Source organism: Eretmochelys imbricata, chromosome 10, assembly GCF_965152235.1.
Source record: "Eretmochelys imbricata isolate rEreImb1 chromosome 10, rEreImb1.hap1, whole genome shotgun sequence".
NCBI classification, from domain to species: domain Eukaryota; kingdom Metazoa; phylum Chordata; order Testudines; family Cheloniidae; genus Eretmochelys; species Eretmochelys imbricata.
The window spans coordinates 77,603,867-77,628,224 of record NC_135581.1 but is presented as its reverse complement, the minus strand read 5'-3'; the positions used below and the strand labels follow the sequence as shown (position 1 = coordinate 77,628,224).

Here is a 24,358-nt window from a genome sequence, read left to right as displayed (position 1 = left end):
CCTGAATCAAGTGGGGAGATCGCTGTGGTTCACAGGGTCAGACAGAATCAGCTGTCAGGTGCCATAGCTGGAGGCGAAACTCTGAAACTGGAGCCGAGAGTCAGAGCTGAGGTTAGTGATTGGAGCTGAGATTCTGGACCAGGTTAGCTAGAGTGTGGCAAGGCTGGGGCTAAGTCAAGAGCTATCACAGCCATGGGCAAATGCTTTGAGCCGCTACCAAACTACTGCTGTTGGGCTCAAGAGCTGGTCTGTTGACACTTTCCAGCCATCAGGCTGCGTAGACAATCAGGCAGCTACTCCAGGCCAGCTGGCTCTGCTCCAGGCCTTGATTCCTGACCCATTGAAATCAATGGACGTTAGGAGCGTAAATACCTTTGTGAAACTGGGCCATCCACCCTAACCCCACACCTACAGCACTTTCTTAAGTGAAAACTTCTCAGCAATGCCATATCCCCCTTCTCTTAAATGAAGCTTAAGGAAGCGCCAATCCTCTGCCACTGCCAATCAGCAAAGCAGCGAGTTTTTTCAAAAGCAGAAAAAATGATTTTTCTCCTCGATCTGATCCCCAGCACCCCAGTGATGTGGGAAGGAAGACGTTCTTGAGAGCCGTGGGAGCGGTTGAGACAGAAGGTGTCTGAAGAGGACTGAGGGAAAGTGGGGTTAGGAGGAAAGGGAACAGTTTCTCCAGTTTGGAGCTCTGAGGTATGTTGCAAGAGGAAGTACTTTGACCCAGAACCTCTCCCCAGCCCCCCGAAGGCTGGCAGCAGTAGTTTCCTAGTCTGAAACCACCTTTCATACCATGATTTTTTTTTACACCACAGGAAAAACCCTACTGCTGCTGAGGCTGCGAACTGGACTCGGTCCCGGCACCTCTAGACAGTCACTAGTGCTGGAAAACCCTTGACAATACCCAAGCGCCAAAGAAACCCACCCAGAACTCCTGACTTTGAATTGTCCTTGTTCTGTAGGAAGCCTTTGGAATAGGGTTGCCGCCTTTCTAATTGCTGGTAACCAGACCCCTGCCCCTTCCCCACTGCTTCCCCCAAGGCACCATCCTCATTGCTCCCTCCTCTCCCACCTCGCTCGCTGGATCATCTCAAGGAGCCTGCATCCAGGTAGGAGCAGCCCCGGCTGAGCAGGGGCTGGTGTGAGTTAAGGGCCTGGTGCCTCCCTTTGCCCTGCAGTCACCCGATTTTTGGTTCAGGTGCCATTTAGGGTTGCCAGGTCCCCTTTATGACCGGACTTCCTGATTAAAAACCAGGCACCTGGCCACCCTCAATGGCATCTGGACACAGAAGCCAGAAATCGACTGTCTGGGTAAAACCCAGACAGGTGACAGCCCTACTTTGGAATGGGGGATGGTCCAGGTACAGCAGGGGGGCCACGAGCTTCCCCATCCAGGAAAGCCAGGTTAGAGTTAACTGTGAGCTCAATCGGTTACACCTGCAATAGGTGTCAGGCTTCGAGGAAGGGGTTAAACGGAGAGAGCTTCTCCCAGTAGGAAGCTGATTGGGAAGGACAGCAGCCCTCTAGTCTAGATCACAGCCTGAGAGTGAGGCTGAGGCTGGGGCTTGCTGCCTGGTGGAGCCTCCCTGAAGAACGGTAGGTCTGACGTGGAACTACCGTTGCGACTTGCTACCAGTGCCTGGCTTGTTGCGGCTGGGTACGATGGTGCCCTGCCTGTAGGGAGTGACAGCCAAATAAATATCCCTTTGTGTTTTGGTGCACCTAGCCCAGGTCTTGCTAGTGGTTTGTCCAGAGCCCAGGAGCAACCTGGTTCATGAGGACCAATGGACTGGAAACTGCTCAGGGTTTTAAGACCTACAATATTCTGTCACTTTAATTGGGGCAAACCCTGTAAAAGCTTTTCTGATGCAGCCTTGCTGTATGAGGGAGACAAGATTAGGTGGGAGGGATGCGCTGGGAGGGGAATGCAGCTCCTATATGGTAACACTGGGATGTGGCAGCGTCTCTCTGCTCCTCCATCAATCCCTTCCTGGGGCCCTGAGGGCGCAGAGTTCTGCTCCAGCCCGTTGGCTGGCTGAAGTAGTAGTGATCAATGGCTCCATGTCTAGTTGGCAGCTGGTGTCAAGTGGAGTGCCCCAGGGGTCAGTCCTGGGGCCAGTTTTGTTCAATATCTTCATAAATGATCTGGAGGAGGGTGTGGATTGCACCCACAGCAAGTTTGCAGATGACACTAAACTGGGAGGAGTGGTAGATACGCTGGAGGGCAGGGAGAGGATACAGAGGGACCTAGACAAATTGGAGGATTGGGCCAAAAGAAATCTGATGAGGTTCAACAAGGACAAGTGCAGGGTCCTGCACTTAGGACGGAAGAACCCAATGCACAGCTACAGACTAGGGACCGAATGGCTAGGCAGCAGTTCTGGGGGAAAGGACCTAGGGGTGACAGTGGACGACAAGCTGGATATGAGCCAGCAGTGTGCCCTTGTTGCCAAGAAGGCCAATGGCATTTTGGGATGTATAAATAGGGGCATAGCGAGCAGATGGAGGGACGTGATCGTTCCCCTCTATTCGACATTGGTGAGGCCTCATCTGGAGTACTGTGTCCAGTTTTGGGCCCCACACCACAAGAAGGATGTGGATAAATTGGAAAGAGTCCAGCAAAGGGCAACAAAAATGATTAGGGGTCTGGAACACATGAGTTATGAGGAGAGGCTGAGGGAACTGGGATTGTTTAGTCTGCAGAAGAGAAGAATGAGTGGGGATTTGATAGCTGCTTTCAACTACCTGAGAGGTGGTTCCAGAGAGGATGGTTCTAGACTATTCTCAGTGGTGGAAGAGGACATGACAAGGAGTAATGGTCTCAAGTTGCAGTGGGGGAGGTTTAGGTTGGATATTAGGAAAAACTTTTTCACTAGGAGGGTGGTGAAACACTGGAATGCGTTGCGTAGGGAGGTGGTGGAATCTCCTTCCTTAGAAGTTTTTAAGGTCAGGCTTGACAAAGCCCTGGCTGGGATGATTTAATTGGGGATTGGTCCTGCTTTTGAGCAGGGGGTTGGACTAGATGACCACCTGAGGTCCCTTCCAACCCTGATATTCTATGATTCTAAGTATCTGCAGTGGGGGCGGGGGGAAATAGGGAGTGAGGAGGAAGCTCCCCATCACATGTGGCTGGCCAGCTCTGGCAGCTGGCACGTGGGAGGGCAGTGCCAGAGCTGGCTGGCCACGTGGCTCCACTTCCTCCCTGCTCCTTCTTGGGCACCGGGAACCTCTTGGGGAGTAGTGATGGAGGAGCCTGAAGGGGTAAGCAGGGTCTGCAACTCTGAATGGTATTGACATGGGCATGATGAGGAGAGAGGAGGGGGGTGTCTCATGCTCTCTCCACCTTACTGGGCACCCTCACAAGGGCCAGGCAGCCTATAACCCAGAGTGTCTTTTATACTTTCCAAACACTTAGGGCTAAGTGTTTAGAATTTTGGCTGCCTTGGATTTTGAGTCCCCAGCTTTAGACACTTGGGGCCTGATTTTCCCACTCTAATTGAAGTCAATGAGACGTTCTGCCCCTCTGAAAGCCAGGCCCTAAGTTGGGCACTCAAAATTAGAGGCCAAGTTTGGAAAGCAAGACCCTAAATGTATCCCCAAAACAGGCCTGTGAATCAGGTAAGCACTCTGCATTTTAGAGATGGAGAAGTGCAAACTAAACAACCAGTGACTGAGCTGGAATTAGAACCCAGGAATTCCTGGCCCCCCAGGTCTGTGGTCATTCTGCTAGAGTCTGTAGCTTCTCTAAAAACCGTAACTTCTGTAAGCCAATTGGAACAATCTTCCACCAAAGCTCGTTGTGACATTACCCTGGGTACAGTCTGGACCATTGGACAGCTGTGTCCCCTCAGTTCTCTAACCTGGGGTGTCTTTAACAGTGCTTCACTGTGAGAACAACCACTCCTGGTCATTCACACAGTCTCCAGCCTGTAACTCACTCCCAGCTATACAGAGTGAGTGTTGTTAGCTAGCCACTCCTGAATGACGCTGCAGGAAAACACCAGCAAACTCTCCAGGCCCAGACTTGCCCTGAATATGTGCAGCTTGCACTGCCCAGTGCTCTTCTGGACAATGCAAGTTCATAGAAAGGCCATCATTTCAGGAATAGAAAATGATATGCACAAACCCTGTTATCTCACGTGGGGTGGGGGTTCCCAAACACTTCAATCCAAACACACTTGTTAGATAAAACACATTTATTAACTACAGAAAGAAAGATTTTAAGTGATTACAAGTAATGAGGCATAAAAGTCAGAACTGGTTACAGAGAAATAAAAAATAAAATGCAAACTAATGCCAACTTAACAAATTGAGGGCACTTAAAGTAAAAAAACGTTTTTCCTCAACACATTCTGAGAGCAGTCTGGCTGGATCCTTCAGCCAGGACCCCCTCCCCCAGTTCAGTGATGCTTCCTTGGCCTTTCAAAGGCTGTTGTTGCTGCCATGAGTACAGAGGAGGGGGGAGAGGTGATTTGTGGGATTTGTTCTCTATTCTTACACCTTTCTTCCCTCCTTGAGGGTCATCTCCCGCTGGGGTTCAGGTGACAGGACATCTATGGGATGGGAACCTCCAGCTGTGTCTTTGCCAACGTGTAAATTAAATTTCTTGCTTACCCTTCTTCCTGCCAAAGAATGCCCACTTACCCAGGTGAGAGCCTATTGGATTATGTTGACACGCAGGTGAGGCATCCGTTTGCCTTTTGTTTCTGAGGAACTGGTCTGTGCCTGCCTTTCTAAACTTAGTACTGCCATTCAATAGACTCTTATATCTTTACTGTTACCACACCTTTGACCAGGACAATAATATTCAGCAAATTGAGTTTCACAAGACCCTGTATGAAATTTATCCTAGTCTTGTCAAAGGGTGAACAGACGAGTCCAGCCTGTCACACTTGTGCAAATAACTTCAGGAAGAAGATGAAAAGACTGAGCCCAAATGTTGGAGAGGGCGGTGTGGAAGTGGTGGAGGTGGGGAAACTAATTCTGAGTGGGAAAGCAACATTTCAGATGTCTTGAAATGTTGTTAAACTGACCTGCCAAATATCCTGCGATGGATAAATCTGGAGCAGCCCAGTTATAGGGAGTAGACGGAGGGGCCAAGGCTAATGTTGAATTGACCAACAAGCAAGCAAATAGCAAATCCAACAGAAGCACAGGCTGATGGAATTGCTGAGGAAGAAGTTTCTAGTAAGGAAAAACAGATACCTTAGGAAGAGTTGTCAACTCAACTACAGAGCAGTGTGGGCCAAGATAGCCTGGACAGGGTGAGTTAGCTGAATTCAGCTACACGGCTTTGTATTCTGACTTATTTCCCTGCCCTTACTCGTATTTATTAACGAGTGGGAGTTTTAATGTAACATACTTTATAAATCCTTTTTGGACTTAAAAAAAATAATTGTTGCAGCCCTTGACTACTGGCTAAACATAGCCTTGGTTTCTCTTTGTTTATTTATATCCTATGCTTCCCCAGACTAGAGTCGCAAGGTTTAGCAGTTTACCTCTCTTATAGTGACTGTTTTAGCAAACTTTACAGCTGCCAGCACTGAACACAACGTGAGTCCCTCATTGTGTGACTGCAGGACAGAGGCTCCTCACAGACCGAAAAATCCCGCTGAGGACCTTGGTAAGGCAAAGCTCCTCTGACATGAACACTCCACAGCTGTTGAACTAATTTTTACCTCATAATTTCTGTTTTGCAGCCAAGGGGAAGGCATCGTTAAAACATGATGCTAATTACCTGTCGCAACATCATCAAAATAATTTGGGCTTGATTCTGATCTGACTTGTCAGGTCAGGCTTGACAAAGCCCTGGCTGGGATGATTTAGCTGGGAGTTGGTCCTGCTTTGAGCAGGGGGTTGGACTAGATGACCTCCTGAGATCCCTTCCAACCCTGATATTCTATGACTCACTCCAGCTCCACTCTGGTGGAGCACCGTTGACATAACTGAAGATGCTCTTGATTTTTAAAGGGCGGGAGAGTGAAATCAGAATCCAGTTTAGTGTCTGCATTTAACTAGAGACCCTCTGCTGAGTGACTAGAAGCGACACTCCCCATTTAGCGGATGTTCTTGCTGCAGCATTCAAAAGCGTTGAGGACTTCAACTTGCTGAGGAGAAAGCAGCCTAGTTGCATGGGGGGGAAATTCTGTTACACTTCTGAGGGTACATCTGGGACTAATTTAAATTCTCCTGTGATAAGACCTCCAGTGTATTAGCATTGCTAACCATCTCGGATCACTTTGGACAGTCTTGGACTTCTCTGTCCAGGGGCCTGCTCAGGAATAAAAATGTGACCCCTTTTGGGCAGGAAGAGCTCACTCTCCCCTCGGAGGGGCCCCACCGGGAACCCTGTGCTCCCCCCTCTATCCACCTCCACTGCGGGGTAGCCTGTACTCCCACCACCACCAGGGACCCTGTGCTCCCTCCTCAACCAATCCCTTCCTGGCCTGGCCCATCCCCAGAGGCTCTGCTCACTGACGCACTACTATTTAGGAGGATTGTCCCTCCTCTGTACCCTCTCAGCTGCTAATTGGTGGAGGCAGAGAAGAGGGCGGGGTGGGTGATGGAGGAGGGGATCTGGCTCCCCAGCGCTGCAGCTAAGGACTCTGCCTAGGCATGTGCTGTGAGCAGACCTCTGGTAGGTAGGAAAGTTGGGGGGGACAGTGATTAGAGTTATTGTTTAACGATGGGGTAGTTTAGGCCAGGTTGAAACTAGAAAGGGTTTGCTGGCACCCTCTTAGTGTGGATTCTGCTTATACCAGCCAAAAAATGCTTTGGCCAGTATGGGTATGTCTGCACTACCATTAAAATTACATGGCTGTCAGCTGACTTGGGGTAAAGGACTGTTTAACTCTGCTGTAGACATTCGGGCTTAGGCTTTAAGACCCTGTGGGGAGGGCAGGGTCCCAGAGCTCTGGACGGTCGGCTGAGCCCGAACGTCTACACAACAATTAAACAGCCCTGCAGCCTGACCCCAAGCCAGTTGGTTCAGGCCAACCACGGACATTGAATTGCAGGGTATATACCCTGTAGCTTATTCTGTCTCCCTGAGCAATATAAGCCATACTGGTAAAAACACCTTTGTCAGTTCAACAACATCTATACTAGGGCTTTTGCTGGTATAGAAATGTTGCCAACAAAATAAATCCTCTCCCTAAATGTACCGGCAAAAGTTTCTATTGTAGACCTGGCCTTAGGGGGCCAGTTGATGTCAGTGGTCCAAGTTCATGCTGCAAGTCAGTGATGCAGCAGTAAAGTGCTTAATCCTGTATCTAACTGTAGGCATGTGAGTTAGTGCCACTGACTTAAATGGGCCTAACCCACTCTGATTTCGGTGGGACTACTTGCAGTCTAATAATATGTTAAGCACGTATGTAACTGGCCCATAGCCAGAAAAGCAGTGTCAGGATTAGAATCTGGGATCGGTATTCAGTCCGCCTGTAATGGCGTGTCACCCATCTCTTGTGAGCACCCATTGTGGTCAGGTTTGTCTGCAGTCTTTAAACTGCCCTGGCCCTGGTATTGGGCTGTACCACCGGGGCTTCCTCTGTGGAGGCAATGGTTTCACCCTCTTGGTATGTTCTGGCCCCAGCTCTCTAGCTGGGCCTCTTAACAGTTCAGTTCCCCTTTTTCGGGGTTTATCACTGTCCGAGAGTAGGCCACATCCCCGGTGGCCTATGGGAGGACCCAGGCCAGCCCACTACTCCCAGTCTCAGCCCGGGAACCCTAGGAATAGCAGCCATGTGCCACCGTGTCCCTTTAACTACACTGCTTTCAATCCCTGGCCTACTTCCCCATGGTCCCACCCTTTGCCAAAGCTTCACCCTTATCTCAGGGCTCATCTAAGTTCAGACCCAGCAGCCAGCCAGGAGCTCTTCCTTGCTCCCCCAGTCCCTGCTGGCACTGAGCTGTCCAGGGTGCTGCAGTTCCCTTTAGCCAACCAGGAGCACCACTGCGCTCCTCTAGCTCCAGCAAGCAAGTGACTGTCTCTAGGTTTGCAGCTCCTTTTATATGGTCCTTCCGGGCCCTGATTGGCTGCTTCACCTGCAGTCTCTCTGACTGGCTGCTTGGAGGACTTCTCTACTGTTCCTTTCCTGGGATGGGTGTGGCAGGACCCTGAGGCCTCCAGGACTGCCACCCTAGTCCAGTGCAGGCACTTTCCAAGCCAGCTTTCCCTGGAGGCTCTGCCGATATGCATGACTGCTGTTAATTTTTAAAAGGGGGTGGTAATTTAATTTAAAGACTTCCAGGCTAAATTTTATTTTAACAAGGTGCAGTTGTATGCCTCTCTGTCCTCCGCTCATCCAGCTCCATTCTTATTGCATATGGCTTACAGCCCAGCCCTGTCTTTGTTTGTCATGGAAGGTGTTTAAAGTTTTTAAAACAAGAATGGAGCGGGGGTGGAAATCTGCCTCTTCTCCTGCCAAGGTGAGTTACCGGTGGAGGCCAGCAACAATTCCACTAATGCTAAGGTGTTTGTGGATGGGGTGGAGAGAGAGAGAGAGTTCTTCGGTGGTGGGAGAAATGACTTCAGCGGACTCTGTCTTCCCTGATGTATACATTTGATCTGTTTTTTCTTGAGAAGTTATTGCCCATGAGGTTTAACAGGATTGTTGTGTATCACCAAGGATGGGATTTGTAGGGTCCAGTCCCACTTGTGCTGGAAATCTCTCTTCCCTTTACATTGGAGGCACGTGGGGGTGGGAGGGGCGTTGGACTTCTTTAAAAGATGACAACAGGAAAAGATAATGACGAGGGCTTGAAGGGAAGAAGTCTTGGCATTGGTTCCTCTAGGTTATTCCTTTTACCTTTATAACTCTAGGACAAGACTTTAAAAAAATGACTAGCCATTTGGGAGCAGGGGAGGGGCTCAAATTTTAGGTGCCTGAAGGAGATACCTTATAGGGGACTGATTTTCAGGAAAATGCAGAGCACCTGCCCACTGAAAATCAGGCCTCTTCGAGGTGCATGAATTTAAACATCCAAAAATTGAAAGATCCCCAGATCACTACTCATTTCTAAACATGCTCCTGTTTTCCTAGGAGTCTCCCCTCTATGGGGAGGAGTCCATTATAAACCAATGTTTCCTTTGGATCAAAATCCCACACACAGAGCTCCTACAAAAGTAAATGTGTTTTGTCTGAGCATCTTCTGACATGAGCGTTTGACCATGTGTTCTGTGTATGCTCCTTTCTAGGGGATGTATGTGATCTAGACAATACAATTACTGTCCTTCAAAGGCACTATGCTAATGTCACTCTGGCGTGTGTTAACAGGAGTGCCATATGTAAGACACAGAAGGTAACTGTCTTGCTCTACTCAGCACCGGGGAGGTCTCAGCTGGGCACTGTGTCCAGTTCTGGGTACCAAGCTTGAAGAAAGATGGGGACAGAAAGTAGAGAGTCCAGAGGAGAGGAACCAAAATAAGAGCTTTAGAAAACCTCTCCTATGAAGAAAGGTTAAGAAAAAAAAACTGGACATGTGTGGGCTTAAAAATTGAAGACAAAGGGTGGGCTGGGGAAACCTGATAAGTCTTCAGATATGTTAAAGGATGTTAAAGAGAGCGCAACGAAATTGTTCTCCATGTCATGTGAAGGTAGGACAAGAAGTAGGGCTGTCAAATTATTAAAAAAAATTAATCACGATTAATTACAGTTTTAATCATACTGTTAATAATATCAATTTAAATTTATTATAAATATTTTGGATGTTTTTCTACATTTTTCAGATATATTAATTTCAATTACAATGCAGAATATAAAGTGCCCAGTGCTCACTTTATATCATTATTTTTATTACAAATCTTCGCACTGTTAAAAAGAGTGCAATCTACAAGTCAAAGCATGAAGAAGCATACAACTGTTTAGCATATCTGACCCGTAAATACCTCCCAACACCAGCTACAATAGTGCCATGAGAACGCCTGTTCTCACTTTCAGGTGACACTGTAAATAAGAAGCGGGCAAAATCATCTCCCGTAAATGTAAACAAACTTGTTTGTTTTAGCGATTGGCTAAAAAACTGGCTTCCAGTGGACTGAACTATGGGCCTCTGAAAATCCCACCAAGTGAAGTTCACCCCCATGCTGAGAACCAGCACCAGGCCTCTGCACCACTTAGATCTAAACACTTCAACCCACCGATGTACCAGTACTGAGCTGGAATGAATCAAGGCGAGGCTCACCTCATAGTCGTAGGCCAGGGGTCTGTTGGGAAATGAGCATCGCTGCATTGCTGGATAGCCCTTCAGTGCCCTCTGTGCAGCCGGCCGAAGGTCTCTGTCACATCACACACAAACTGTTAGCACTGCGGAGTGCCCTTGTGGCAATCCCAGTGGAGAGGCCAAGGAAGCCCCTGGAAGCTGTCCCTTCAGAACAGAGCTGTTGGCTGACTGGTGCAGGGAAGCTGTCACTGCCCATGGGGCTGCATCTGTTTTTTGGACAACAGTCCCTGCCTGTTCTCTGCTTGATGACATCCCCACCCCCGTATGCCTACTTTTGACTTTGCCCTACAGCCCATGCTCCTCTCTCTGTCTTCCGTAAGCATTTCAACGCTGGATTCTCTGGCCCCTGCCTTCTCTGAGGGGGTGTGCATGTTGTTGTTCTGGTCGGCTCTGCCCACCACCCCAGGATTGGCTCCTCTCTCTATCACTTAGCCTGCTTAAAGAGACTCCAAAGCAGCAGGCTATTGCACAGCATTTGCAGTCATTGTGATGTGCTCCTGAGCAAGCTTTTTCCCTTATTGTCACCATATGCGCTGCGGCTTTGTGGTGAGTTTGACAAGTTTTTCTGGCTTTGGCATAGCAGCTGCCTTTGAAGGCTCATTCCTGCCCTGGCAGCTGGTTCCTTACTGCTTTACAGGAACTCCTGTACCCTTCCATAGCAGAACACATCTGGCTTCCTTGCTGACCGCCAGTAGCTCTCTACAGTAAAGTCAGGACTGCGTGAACTGTTATTTTGCTCAGTGGATAGATGGCTGATGCAGTATTCATGGCTTTGGTGCAGTGCTCTCATCTATTTGCTTTGCTTTGTTGTGTCCTCTGCCATTGTTTTCTGGGGAGAGTCAGGTGTCTTTCTTTAAAGACATGCTAGGGTTGCTGCCATTTTTGAGCTCCCGGAATCCTTAATTATAGGCCCAATGCTGCTACCACAGAAACCAATGGCAAAGTGACAATGTGGCTTCCTCAAGGGCCCGAGACTGCACTGGGAGCAGGAGCGTGCTCAGTTGCTTCATAGATCAGTGCAGATTCTCAGCCAGGTGATACGGTTCTCTTTGCAGCTAGGTGGGGGGAGTCCAAAAATCAGCCCCTCTGGCTGCCAGGGATTGTTGGGTATGGGAGGTCAGAAGAAAAGCTGAGCATCTCAAGCTGTGCGTGGGTGGAAGATTTCTCCTTCACTGACTTACTGTGCATGGGTTTTTTTTGTTTGTTTGTTTGTTTTTGCACAGATTGGGAATTTGGAGAACTATTACCACTTTCACCACAGCAGGACGATAAGGCGCTCGACGCTCAGCAGTCGAGGCCGGCACAACTTCCTCCGGATGGATCCCAAGGTATGGCCCCAATCGGCAACACTGCCCCCTTAGGAGCCAAGCTGCCATGGACAATGACTCCTGCATCCTCCTTCCCCTCTGCTCCCCTTCTCACCCCATGGGTGGTGGAGGGGCGGTGTACAAGGCCCCAAGCACAGCAGCAGCATGGCCTGTTGGTATTCTCATAGGGAGTCCCTTGTTGGGCAAGCTTCTGCAGAGAGGTAAGGATGCCTTATGACTCCTTTCCCTCCCCCCAGAAAATATCCCAAGTCCAGGCCCTTGACTGTGTACTGTTTGTGTATAGAGGCATGGGCTGGCTTGGGATAAGGAGCATCCCCCTTTGTGTCTAAAACCAGATGGTGGAGATGGTACAGCCCCAAGTCCGCCCAGATGTGTCATCTCTTGTCTGTGCCCCTCTTCTCCACCCATTCGTATCCACCTGCTGGAGCATGTGACATTGTGTAAACCCTCGTCTGTATATTTCTTAGGTCAGTTGGGTGTGTTTCAATACAAATGGCTACGCTCTGCATTATGTACTTGTAGGGTTTTTTATTATGAAAAACTTCAGATGGTCTTATGAAAGAACCTTTAAACCCGTGGACATCTTGCCAGAACATCATATGACTATGCTCTCTGAATCAGGAGGGGTTCAATGGCACATGGCCTGCAGCCTTGAGGACGCACTGTACAGATTGGTATTTAGTGCCATAAGACACTTGTGGAAGTAACGTGAACTTTTGCAAAACTATCCTTGTGTTTGGTCTTTGCTCCATGCTAAATACATTGCAAATGCTCTACACTCTCAACGATCACCCTCTTGGTATCCATCTCTTTCAAATTTTCTCTTTAATCCCTCCACTATACATGCAAACAAAAGCAGCGTTCTATAAAAGCCTGATTCTGCTGAGGGCGGGAGGGAGTTCTGCCACCAGGCCTAAACGCTGTTTCATATTTCTCATCCTAGTTAAATGTAACTGTACGATGGTATATCTAGCACAATGAGTGGCCTTGGGACGATTTGGTGCTCTATGATAAAGATCTTTGGTATGCTCCGATGTGAAGCTTGTATTTGAATGATTTGCCTTAAAGAGCCTGGTTTCTTTATTTGCAGCATACAACTGAGCGTGATTACAGAAGTATTGTAAATCGAGCATGTTACTTGATACCACATGCTCTGTAATTGGTGAATCATTTGACATGCCAGTTATGTTTATCAGTGATTGAAAATACTTAAAAGTAACTAAATATTAACATCTGCCTTCAGGGAAAAAAATATTAAAAATGGTTAAGGAAACTTTCCAATACAGAAATTGCATGGTATGCTGGTGGTGTTGACTTAGTTGTCATAACATTTGCAGTCTTAATGGTTGCTATGTATGAAATCTTTGGCTACAAGCATACATTACTCTTTCTAGAGCAGCCTAAGAGATTTTTATCACCGTTGAATTGCGAGAAGTCAGTGTTCAAGAAAATAAAAATTCAGAACAAATTAAATCTATGGCAGTGCGTGGGATGTAGTTGGAATGTTACATTATTTTTTACTTCCTGATGCTATTCTTTTCTCTTACCAACTTTTATAAACCTTGCATTTGCCTGTGCATAAATGTAAAGAGAATTCATGGGTTTTTAAAAAAATTTTGTATTAAAAGCCGAAATAAACACGGTTACTCTTAATAGACTGCCATTCTTAAAAAAATCTGATACTCCAGCAAAGATTCCTGTATGTATTGGGGTTGACAGAAGTTTGTGGGAACTTTGTCTCACTGGACTCTAGCAGCACTGAGCACAGAATGAGAAGACTGCTCCTAGAGAGAGTGTATTCTGTTTCAATAAGCTAAAGGGAGCTATGGCAGGTCCCATTTGGTGCTTAATGGTATGTGTTTTTTTTTTTTAAACCTGACATCAGGCAAAACCCAGTGTGAAAAGCAAGAGTTATCACTCGGGTCCTGATCCACAGTGCATTGAAGTCAGTGGGAGTTTTCCTACTGACTTCAATGGGTTTTGGAGCAGGCCCTCTGGGACTGAAGCTATGCTGCTTTATACAGCAGAGGGACAGATTCTCATCTAGTGTAAACAGGGACAACTCCTTTTACTTCAATGGAGCTATGCCCATATAAACTGACTGAACATCTGGCCTAAGGTAGGGCAGATTGGTGTAAATGACCTATTTTTACTCTTGCATTTAGAGGGGAAAACCTGTTAAATGTGTACATTTTATTAATCTTATTTATATCATTAATTTGTATATATGCACTGAGCCTCATCTTAGTAAGCTGGACAGTCTTTCAGTGTTAGAATTAGAAGCAGTTATCAAAGTATATATCTTTATAGAAAGACAGGTATCCATGATGTATACTGGGCCTTCCTGTAAAGGTTGAGTATCTGTGGCAAAGACTGCCTGCCTGCTGGAGGTGAGATGCTACTTCTTAGGGCCTGTAGGCAAGGTTTGGGAGGGAATGTCGTTTTGCGTTGTATAGAGGAGAGAGAAGTGGGACTCTTGGGCTCTTTTCCCAGCTGTGCCACTGATTTGATTTGCCCTACAGCCTTGGGCAAGTCACTTAACCTCTCTGTGCCTCAGTTTATACATATGTAAAATAGATACAAAGCTTACCTACTTCATTAGCACATTGAAAGGCTTCATTAAGTTATGCAAAACTCTCTGAGACCCTCAAGTAAAAGATATCAATGGACAAAGTATTACATTATTATTAAGACTTTCCTATGGACTCAGGACAAAAAATTACATTGTTGGTTGTTATTTCCTTGTAAGACCCACATGGAGGACCCCCAATTACGAGTTAAACTGCTATTAAAAGGGGTTCACAGTTAAACATATAAACAACCTCCAACACGCTATTGGTAACATTCGAACATAGACTGTTGTCACAAACAGTGTTGCCAACAGAAAGGAAAAATAAACCACCTGAACATTCCAGCAATAGCTGGAAATAAGATACAATTGGCTGATTGTTTCCAAGTGTTCTAATTAAACTTTATAGCCCTGGGGAATGTATACAGGCATCTGAACATATTATGAATTTAATTCTAAATTAGCTTAGTTTAGTACAAACCAAATCAATTAGATTTTAGTCTATTAATATTTACTTTACCTAGCTCTACTGATTAATAGTCAGTTAAATTAGAGTAGGTTTACAAGGATTTGTTATTACCTTGAATTCAAGATCCATCAATTTGGTGGGGGGTTTTTTTTCCTCCCATCCATTTGCAAATCATTTGGAAGTGGGTTGGCAGTTTGAATGGGGCATAATTAGTAATCATAAAATGGTAAATATTGTGAAGTTGTATTACTGCAAGGCATGCGGAAACAAACAAAAAATTTGCAACAGCTTGAATGGAATAGCAAAGATGGAAACAAACACAAGTCCTAAAGAACAAAAGAGTTCAGTCATCTGCAGATGCTTGATCTGTTTTCTGTCTTCCACTCAGCTGTTTTGTTTACACCATTATTTATTTGCATCAGTAGCATCTTGAGGTCCCTGCTGGGGCTGGGGCTCCATTGTATTAGGCACTTTGCTATGGCATAGTAGGAGACAGTCCCTTAAGACAAAAAAGAGTAGGAGGGGAAACAGGAACAGCTGAGTGAAGGTCCGGAGCAGAGCTCTGGTCTCCCGACTCCCAGCTCAATGTCCTCCCTAGACCCATGCAACCCTCCCCCGTGTTATGCTATCACCGTTGCGGCTCCCTTCTTTAGTCAGCCACAGTGGGAGGGCCGACGTAGGCTAGCAGTTGGTCTCCAGTTGTATTCCTACCACTGCTACCATTGGTGTGGGGTTTGACGGGAAGATGCTAGTGTAGACGCTAGACATTCTCTGTTGGATAAATATGCTTTTATGGTTGTTGGAATTCAAAATCCTCTCATCGTTATTACAAATGATGTAACCGGAAGGAAAGGCGGGGCTTCCCTCACCAAAGTAACTCCCTGGAGCTATGGCTTTCTTCACTGAAATCTTAGCCCAAATATGTTTCTTTAGGGCAGTTCTGGGTCGTTGTCTGAGTCTGGCTTTCCTCACCCTTATTGGCTAAGCATTAATGGAGATCACGTGTCTGCCTGAGGCCTTGTTGTCATGTCAGGAAACAGGTGAGCTCTTAACTCAAGTTAGGTCACTCAAGGTAAAGGCTTTAACTCATGTGAGAACTTCAAACTGCCTTCCCATTACTAGGATTGTACCAAGTTACCTGACTTGAGTTAAATCACCTTTTTTATTTCACAGAGAAGACAAGGCCTGAAGCAGCCAAGCTAAAGGGTTGGTCAGAGTTGTTTTAGGCCTCTGCTACCGTAGGAAATTGGCCCATTACTGCAGTTTATTGACTAACACTGAACACAGGCTTTGTCCCATCCATACCAGCAGTTACTGTGTTTGGTACTCGTTCAGGGGTATCTGCTGCTGACAGCCAGTTAAGCTATGGGTCTGTTTCCCCTGTAGCTGGGACTTTCCTTCAGTAAACACACCCTTGTTGAGTTTTGTGTCAAAATGGTCCCTGAAGCCTATCGCTGGGGTGTGGGTAGTGCCAATAATACTCAAGCGCTTTACGAAGTAGGTCAGTATCCGTTGTTAACACACTTGGCCCAGTCCACACTAGCTGACTTAGACCTGCCTGCACTCCCAACTTTTAATGAGGTTTGTAACCAGTTAAGGGCCATGCTTTGGGCCAACACAGAGCAGAGTTAACATATGGCTGGTAAGTGTGCCAGCTGAGCCTGGGTCACCCTTCCTATTGGCCTAGGCTGGCAGATAAGTGCTTTCTGGTAACTAGATTGTAGCGCTCTTTTGTAGTGTAGACGTGTGCTGTAACAGAGTTGGCCAGTGTTTCTTTCTCCTCTCAGCTGTCTGTAGGAAATTGGTAGGGCATCTGAATGCATTCTTCTGCAGGTGCTGCTCCGTATCCATGTCCTTTGGGCACGCTATCGCCCGATGAGGCATTATGGGATAGCTGCCCAGAATGCACGGCTACAAACCCATTTAGGTTGTGCAGTAGGAGTGGGTAGACAGACATGATTTTATGGTGGGGGTTGGGGTCGGAAGGGGAGAAACTGTGTGGACACAACTCAATCATATTTGAGTAACGGGGTCTGATGAGTGTCACGGACTCACTTAATATATAAAATTTGTATGCTTAGCTCAAGCTGGGATTAACTCAAGCTAAAACTATTTCAAATCCTGCTCTGCTACAGCTGTGCCTGTGATAGTTAGATATAGCTGGCCCTGACTTGGTTACAGCCCTGCTCCATTTTGTAATGCTGCTGTTTTAAAAAAACAAAACAAAACTAGGCATCTACTGGCCCCAGTCAGGATTGGGGCCACATTGTGCTAGGCACTGTACAGACGCATGGTAAAAGACAGCCCCCGCCCCTAAGAGCTTCCAACCTAAATAGACAAGATAAATATAAACAGGCAGATGACATACAGTTTTAGTTCCTTTAAAAAATTCCCACCCTATCTGCCCCTCCAGCTCATTCCTTAGTCGAGATCGGGGTTCTGAAATTCCATTGCACTGTGACCCCCTTCTGACAACAAAAATTACTACAGGACCCCTGGAGCGGGGACTGAAGCTTGAGCCCACCCGAGCCCTGCTGACCTGGGTGGGGGAGCCAAACCTGAGCTCCACTGCCCTTGTGGGGAGGGGGAAGCTGAAGCCCAAGGGCTTCAGACCCAAGCAGGGGGCCTTTAATCTGAGCCCCACCCCTGAAGGTTGAAGCTTTCAGGTTTCGGCTTTGGCTCTGAGTGGTGAGACTCAGGCTTCAGCCCTGGGTCCCAGCAAGTCTAAGCCAGCCCTGGGGTGACCCCGTTAAAATGGGGTCGTGACCCGCTTTGCGGTCCCGACTCAGTCTGAGAACCACTGGTCTAGATGTCTCCCCAGAGAGAGAGTCTGTGGCTGACTTACCAACAGAGCTAGGGTGACCAGATAGCAAGTGTGAAAAATCAGGATGGGGGTGGGGGGTAATAGGAGCCTATATAAGAAAAAGACCCAAAGATCGGGACTGTCCATATAAAATCGGGACATCTGGTCACCTTAAACAGAGCTGTAAAGGAAAAAGAACTTACTAACCCTTTCATTTAGCTGCTGACATTTCCTTGTTAGTGTAGACAGGATTCTCAGCATGTGAAACCCTTGGATGCGTCCATCTATACTACAAAATGGAATTGCATTGCAACCATGGAAGTGGAGTTGTAGTGTAGGGCGGCTCTGTGCCCTGAAACAGGATCGAGAAACAGGCCAAGATTTTCAAAGGTGACTAGCGATTGTTAACCCTTAATTTTTGAGCGCTCAGGTCTTTAAAGGGGCCTGATTTTACACACAGCACTGAGCACCCACCCTCTGTAAATCAGGCCTTTCATAGCGAGCACAGACTTTAACATAATATTTGTGTGCTGTGCACTCCTCTGGCCATCAGCCTTGAAGGTTGATACTGCAGTTCTCTTCTTGCTGCAGTACCCTACTCCTATTTCCTCATCTACTCTCCCTTTGGAATTTTGGCTGCATTTCCCCCCTCTTTTTTTACACTCTAGGGAAATTCTCACCCACGCTAACCTTCCCTGAGTGGTGAGTTAAAGATACCCCATTCCATGCATGCTGTCTCTTGCGCGCACACAATTCCAAAGGTGCCTTGTCCTCCTTTTGACTCTCAGGGTTTCAAAAGATGAGATTAATTCAAGGAAAGTTATAGGTGTATAATTTAGGGGACTGGAACTTTAAACTGTGATTTTAATTCCTAGTTTCCATTGTTCTAATTCCTAGTACTGGCCATCTCCAAGCAAACTTGTCTGGCTGCAGTCAAATTTTAGTCTGGGATTTGTACAGGCTACAGCTACTGGATGTAAAAGTCAAATTAATCTTGGTCTGCAAAGTCACTCTGTTAAATAACTGGATCATATTCACTTCCACCTCCATGGGAATCTACAGTATCTGCTTTCAGTAAGTGAAGTTCTTTGTGGTGGTCAATCTGACCATTAACCCTTAATAAATCAATCTTAGGTCCACTTTTATTGGCTCAGAGTGTTGGCAGATTAAAAGCACAGAACGATTTGAGCTGATGGAATAAGAAACATACAGAGTTGGCTGCTGCTTCTAAAACATTTCTTAAGGACTTTTTTTAATTGAGGAAAATGTTCTGAAGTACTAGGCTTTATGACTGGGACAAAGTATGGTTTGACACAGTATCATTGAGTTTAATTCTAAAACTATTCCACAAGCTTGAGAGTGTAGTAACTTGGCTCTTAGCCTTCTTTAGCCTTATGGGAGTTACACAGGTGCTACAAACAGCACTTCTGGGTTAATGTAGACTCTCGAAGGACATTTGAAGGACACTTCAACACCACGCCCCCTGCCGTAGGAGATAATGTGGAGGAAACTCTGATGTGAAAGATGTAGGGCTTCTCACTTCTGGCCTTGGCTTGTGTATGGAAGAGCTGGACTTGGCCTGTCAGCATGGACACTAAATAGATGGGGAAGGGCATCACTTGTAATGCGAGGGAGGCTGTCTCTTGCACACACCAACAGATTAGAGCTTGCTGTCATCTGTGGGCCAAGCACAATGAATGTTTGGAGACTGAAACTTCAATAATAAGACCTATTTAAAATGGAAATACAGCAGCAGAGGAGGACAGCAGGCCAGGTCTAGAGCCCGCAGGCATACACCATGTGAAAAGCAATAACACTTTATTCCCACCTCCCGCCCCCCTCCCCCCACACCGAGTTTATGATGAAAACATGTTATGGCCATCTGGTTTGTCCTGGAACTGTGTGTTAAACACTGAATATCCATTCAAATACATTATTTGTTTTTTTGCAGTGCAGGAAATTTTGCATCCCACATGCAGATTTTGTAAAAAATACCTTAAATGGCTAAATTAATATTTATTAAAAATACATACAATCTGAATGTGATTGTTTTGTTTTTTTTAATGTAGAAAAGCCTGTTCCTGGGGGTTTTTTGTATTTTTTTTTTTTTAGCAGCTCCATGACTGTGAATGGTTTGGGTCTGTGGCATCTGCCACTTGTTGTCTTTGTCACCACTCCATATTAAGTGGCAGGACAAACTCAGCAATGAGGATATTAGTAGCTCTGGTTTGGGTTTGGTGGCTTTATTGGTACAGATGGATTATCGGGATGGAAGACCAAAGTATTCGGAAGTACCTTTACCAAGGAATGCTGCTACACGGTCAGCGATCACGTGGTCACCAAAAGCTTCAGTGGCATAGTACAATCACCAGAGATGGACATAGACTAAACATCCACTCAGACAGCTTTAAGCACCTGCCTTGAGATCAGTTCGGGTGGGGCTCGATTGGCAAGGAGGCCAGGTCTCCCTTTGGGATTGGCCATGGTGATGGTCTGTCACTACACTACAGGTTCCCTGCAGGAAGTCCAGTCTGCTGATCTATTGTTCTAGCCTCCCTTTGTTCTGCGTGCAGTGGCCCCCGGTGTTGTGAGTCAGAATTTGCACAAACAGCTAGAGCAGAATGGAGCAGAACCTGATTGCATCATAGAACCGGGACTTTAGAATGTTGTTGTCAAAATTCCATTCAGCCTTTATTTAATGTCCTTTTCTTTAAAGGTCAGTTCTCATTTGGGGGAAACCTTCCCCCCCCCATTAATAGGTATTTATATGACAGCAATGACAGAACAAGGAGTAATGGTCTCAAGTTGCAGTGGGGGAGGTTTAGTTTGGATATTAGGAAAAACTTTTTCACTAGGAGGGTGGTGAAGCACTGGAATGAGTTACCTAGGGAGGTAGTGGAATCTCCTTCCTTAGAGGTTTTTAAGGTCAGGCTTAAAATCCTGGCTGGGATGATTTAGCTGGGGATTGGCCCTGCTTTGGGCAGGGGGTTGGACTAGATGACCTCCTTCCAACTCTGATATTCTATGGTTCTGTGAATGTAAATTTAACCAAAGACCACAACTCTGAACTATGCCAATCTCAGTCTCTCCTCATCTAGTCAAATGACACAAACTACTATTGAAGCAGATGGCAATATGGCGGATTCCTGGTTTGTTTGTGATCTGTGGTGTTAGGGCTTGACTCAACAATTTAACTAAAATCAATTCTTAAATCAGTTTAAATGATGCTACTCCTTGTTAAACCAGTTTATATCAATTTAGATTAAATCAACAAGGAATCAGCCTAAATGATACAAACTGGGTTTTAAATTGAATGAAGGGTGTCCATTAACAACCAGTTAACTCAGCCAGTTAAAAAAACAGGCCTTTGGTTAAACTGGAGCAACTTTTGTGGGAAAACGCTAAAGCCTTGGGGAAGGCACCAGATACAGCATATATAGGAAGCTGGCCTAGAATTATGAGTGGTTAGTAGAAGTACAGGGGTGCAGCAAAAGACTGAGCTACTAAAGAATCAGAGCTGTGCAAAATCCATCAGAGTTGCTAGCTATTCAGTGGGAAAGGGAGGCACCGGTCCATTTATTTGGGGGCAAGGAGGAGGAAATGTTGGCATCCACTTTACGGTTAGACGTCAAAGTCCCTTTTAAAAAGGTAGTGTTGTGACAGTTCTGTGTGCAACTGGGCTACCAGCGAGGGGTCTTGTGGTGCAATTATAGCTATGCTCTCAGGTGCAAGAGACCGAGACCTGATACTGAAAGTGCCAAGACTAAGGGGGGAAAACGCCAGATCAGAATGCTGCAACACAGAACAGGCAACAGGCACTTATTGCCAGAATTCAGGCCAAGGGAGGCAGCCTGGGATATTTTCCTCCCAAATGGAGAAGTTCCCACTACAACCTGTTTGCAGGTGGAGCATCTCCTGGAAACAACTGATAGAGAATACAGACCCAGCTAGGAAATCTGGGGGCTGGAGTGGGACTTTTAAAAACTTGGGGTAGTGACAGATCATTTAGGGCTCTGAAAAATGTAGTAATCTATAACTTGTTTCCTGTGGCGAAGCTTTATTTTTAAAAAACAGGTATAAGGAGCTTGTGTCTTTGGGATCGGAGAGTGGCAGAATCTGTGCAATGAACTGTCCGGTGAGTTAGCTGCTGCACAGCTGGGGCTGGAACCAGAATTCAGCCAGGTAATTCCTGACTTGCAGCCCTGTACTCCGATCACATCCCTCTGAGTACGGTAAATGTACTGTAAGAGTAACTCTACCGCAAGCAGTAAGATCTTCCCTTAGTGAGGAGACCGGCCTCTAAGCTCTGCTATTAAATCTTTCCTGAGAAGTGGAGATGAGGCGGCTGGTTTTCTTGTAGGAAATTATCAGGTTCTAGGTAAGAGAAGTGAGACTAAATGACAACCTACTTAACCGACAAATGCCTGTGATGGGGCGTCTGCCCCACACTCCCCAATAAGGGGTTAACAGAGCTCTAGGGAAGCTGTGTGAAAAGCAGCCAATAGAAGGCATGGCCAATCAGGGCCCAGCAGGACCATATAAAAAGAGCCTCAGGGCAGAGCAGAGTCAGTAGCTGCCTAGAGTTTAAGGAGGGAGAACTGTTTCTGGAGTAGATTGCAACCCTGTAGCACCTTGAACAGAGCAGTGCAGACAGGAACCAGGGGGAAAAGAAGGTGCTTCAGATGGGCTGCTGTGGCTGCCGGGAAGTGGCCCAGGGAAATGCACTAATAGTAGAGTTGCAGCAGGAGGCTGCGATCTGCAGGGTTCCTGGGCTGGGACCCGGAGTAGTGGCAGGACCAGGAGCAAAACTCCCCTGGAAGAGGGGAATGTGGATAGTGACATGGCTGGAGGGCTGAGCCATGAAGAGGGCGCTGTGGTTCCTGATACTGTGAGAGGGGTTGCAGGTGGACTGCGGAGAAGGAGTGATGGAGTGCAGACCCTGGTCGGGGGGGTTGGCCTTGAGCTAATCCCCAGAACAACCAGAAGGAGGCGCCAGTCCAGCGGTGAGTGATGTGCTATGTGACAGTGCCGTAAGGGCTTTTGGCATTGTACTGACATTTGGCAAACTAGTGTAAATCAGTGACACTTGGAAAGGCAGGAAATAAACTATTGTATCTCAATGTACATGGCTAATAACCCTGGCTACTGGAAATGCTGAAATAAGTTTATAGATCTATGAACTCTCGTTCATAATGTGACCAAACAAGTATAGCACTCTGACAGGCACGCTCCGTTTTTAGATCATACAGCACAAAATTAGGAGGCTTAACTTGCCAGTATCATCTTTTAGCACTGGTCACATCCAACAAAACAGTCACTCTGAATATAGATTTTTACTTCCAATAGTTATACATGAAATACTTTAAAACGCACAGTAAATGTTGGGACACTGTGTTAATGAAGAGTCTAGTGTCTTCTACAGAGCTTGTATGGAAGTTGTTGTTTTCCCCCGTGAAAAAATTTCAATGAAAATGAGAATTGTTTTCATTTTTTTTATAAAATGTTTTGTAATTTTGTTTAAAAACAAATCAAACCAAAACCCCAGATATTATTGTTCTGGACAACTGGAAATTTACCAAAAAAAGTTTGCTTTTTGGCAAGCAAAGTTATAAAAATTTTAGCTGGTCAGGCAAAATTTTTTGATTTAACTGAATTATTTTGCCCAACTAGCCAAAACTTCTCAGTTTTCAGCTGAAAAATAATTAATATCATTTTTAGGGTTTTGGTTTTTCAATGAAAACCTTAAAAAGTCATCAGAGAGATTCCCACACAAATTTCCATTTTGATGAAAAGCTGTCTTTCATCAGAAAATATTTTGAACTAAAAACTTCTATCCGCTGTAGTCATCTAACTCCCACCACATGTCAAAATACTGGTACATTTACTTGTGTTGAAGCAAGAAATAAAGTGTGTATTTCAAAGCATTCAGTTTGATTTCAATGGGTGTAAGTTTCATTTTTCTCTATGAACAAAAGAAAAAGATTATTCTGGGGGGCAAGTATACACCACTGTGTTTGCATGAGAGAGCAGGAGAAGGATGAAAAGAAGAAATAAAGAGGGAATGCATGACACGTATTTAAAACAGTCACCTTATATGGTAGCTAAGAAGTTCCTTGCATGTTAAACGTGGCATTTGACAAACCTTGCCCTTTCTAAAATGGCTTTACATGTGATCTTGCGGAATGTCACACACCACCAAAACCCCAACAAATGTCACAGTAGTAGACCTGGAACATTAACTTAGATCTTCTGCTGAGAAGTCGTCTTTGTAAGGATAAAAAATGCCTTTTCAGCTTGGAAGCAGAGAGCTGATCACTTTAGGTAGATGGCAGAGTGCTCAGGGAAAAAATATTCTAGCACTTTTGAGCCTGCTCAACCAATGACCTCCTTCATGTTTAGCTTATTAATTGCAGTTTATGGAAGATGAAAGGTGACTTCCATCAGGGCATGGAGTCTGGAGAAAATGTGGCTTAAAACCATAACGGCGTGCAAACAAACCCTCCCTTTTTAATTCATCAGCAAAGACTCTAGTGAGGCAAGCTTGTGGGACTTATTTTTCAGGATATATATGTGTGGCTTTGGGGCCAGTGCGCATGGTTTACATGGAAACACATGCTCATATGAGCATGCAAAAACACTCCCCTTCAACACTAAGGGTCTGTTGATAGAGATCTTGATGAGGGAATTCAGTGGCTTGATTATTAATGTGAATGGTCTGAATGTGGATGTTGGATAAAGCTGCATTTTAAGAAGTACTAAATAAGTGTTATGAGAGCATGTGGTGCGCTTAGATGAAGCCAACATGATTTTAATGCTAGCAGATGAAAGAAGAGCAGCAGAATCAATGTCCCTGCTGTTTTAGGACTGTTAGGGTAAATCTGTAGGCCCAGTTATCACAACTGTGAGCTCCACTGTGAAAAGTGAGTGAAAGTTCATAAAATGCCACAATAGCCTAGACCAAC

General features: G+C 45.9%; 1 protein-coding gene across 2 annotated transcripts in view; it reads left to right on the top strand.

Moving 5' to 3' along the window:
* Window positions 1-24,358, top strand: part of PCSK6 (proprotein convertase subtilisin/kexin type 6) — a 118,586-nt gene that overhangs the window by 10,340 nt on the left and 83,888 nt on the right. For both annotated transcript variants that reach the window (XM_077827977.1, XM_077827976.1), the window contains exon 2: window positions 11,451-11,555. In XM_077827977.1, the coding sequence (XP_077684103.1) occupies window positions 11,451-11,555 (105 nt within the window). The remainder of the gene's footprint in view (window positions 1-11,450; window positions 11,556-24,358) is intronic.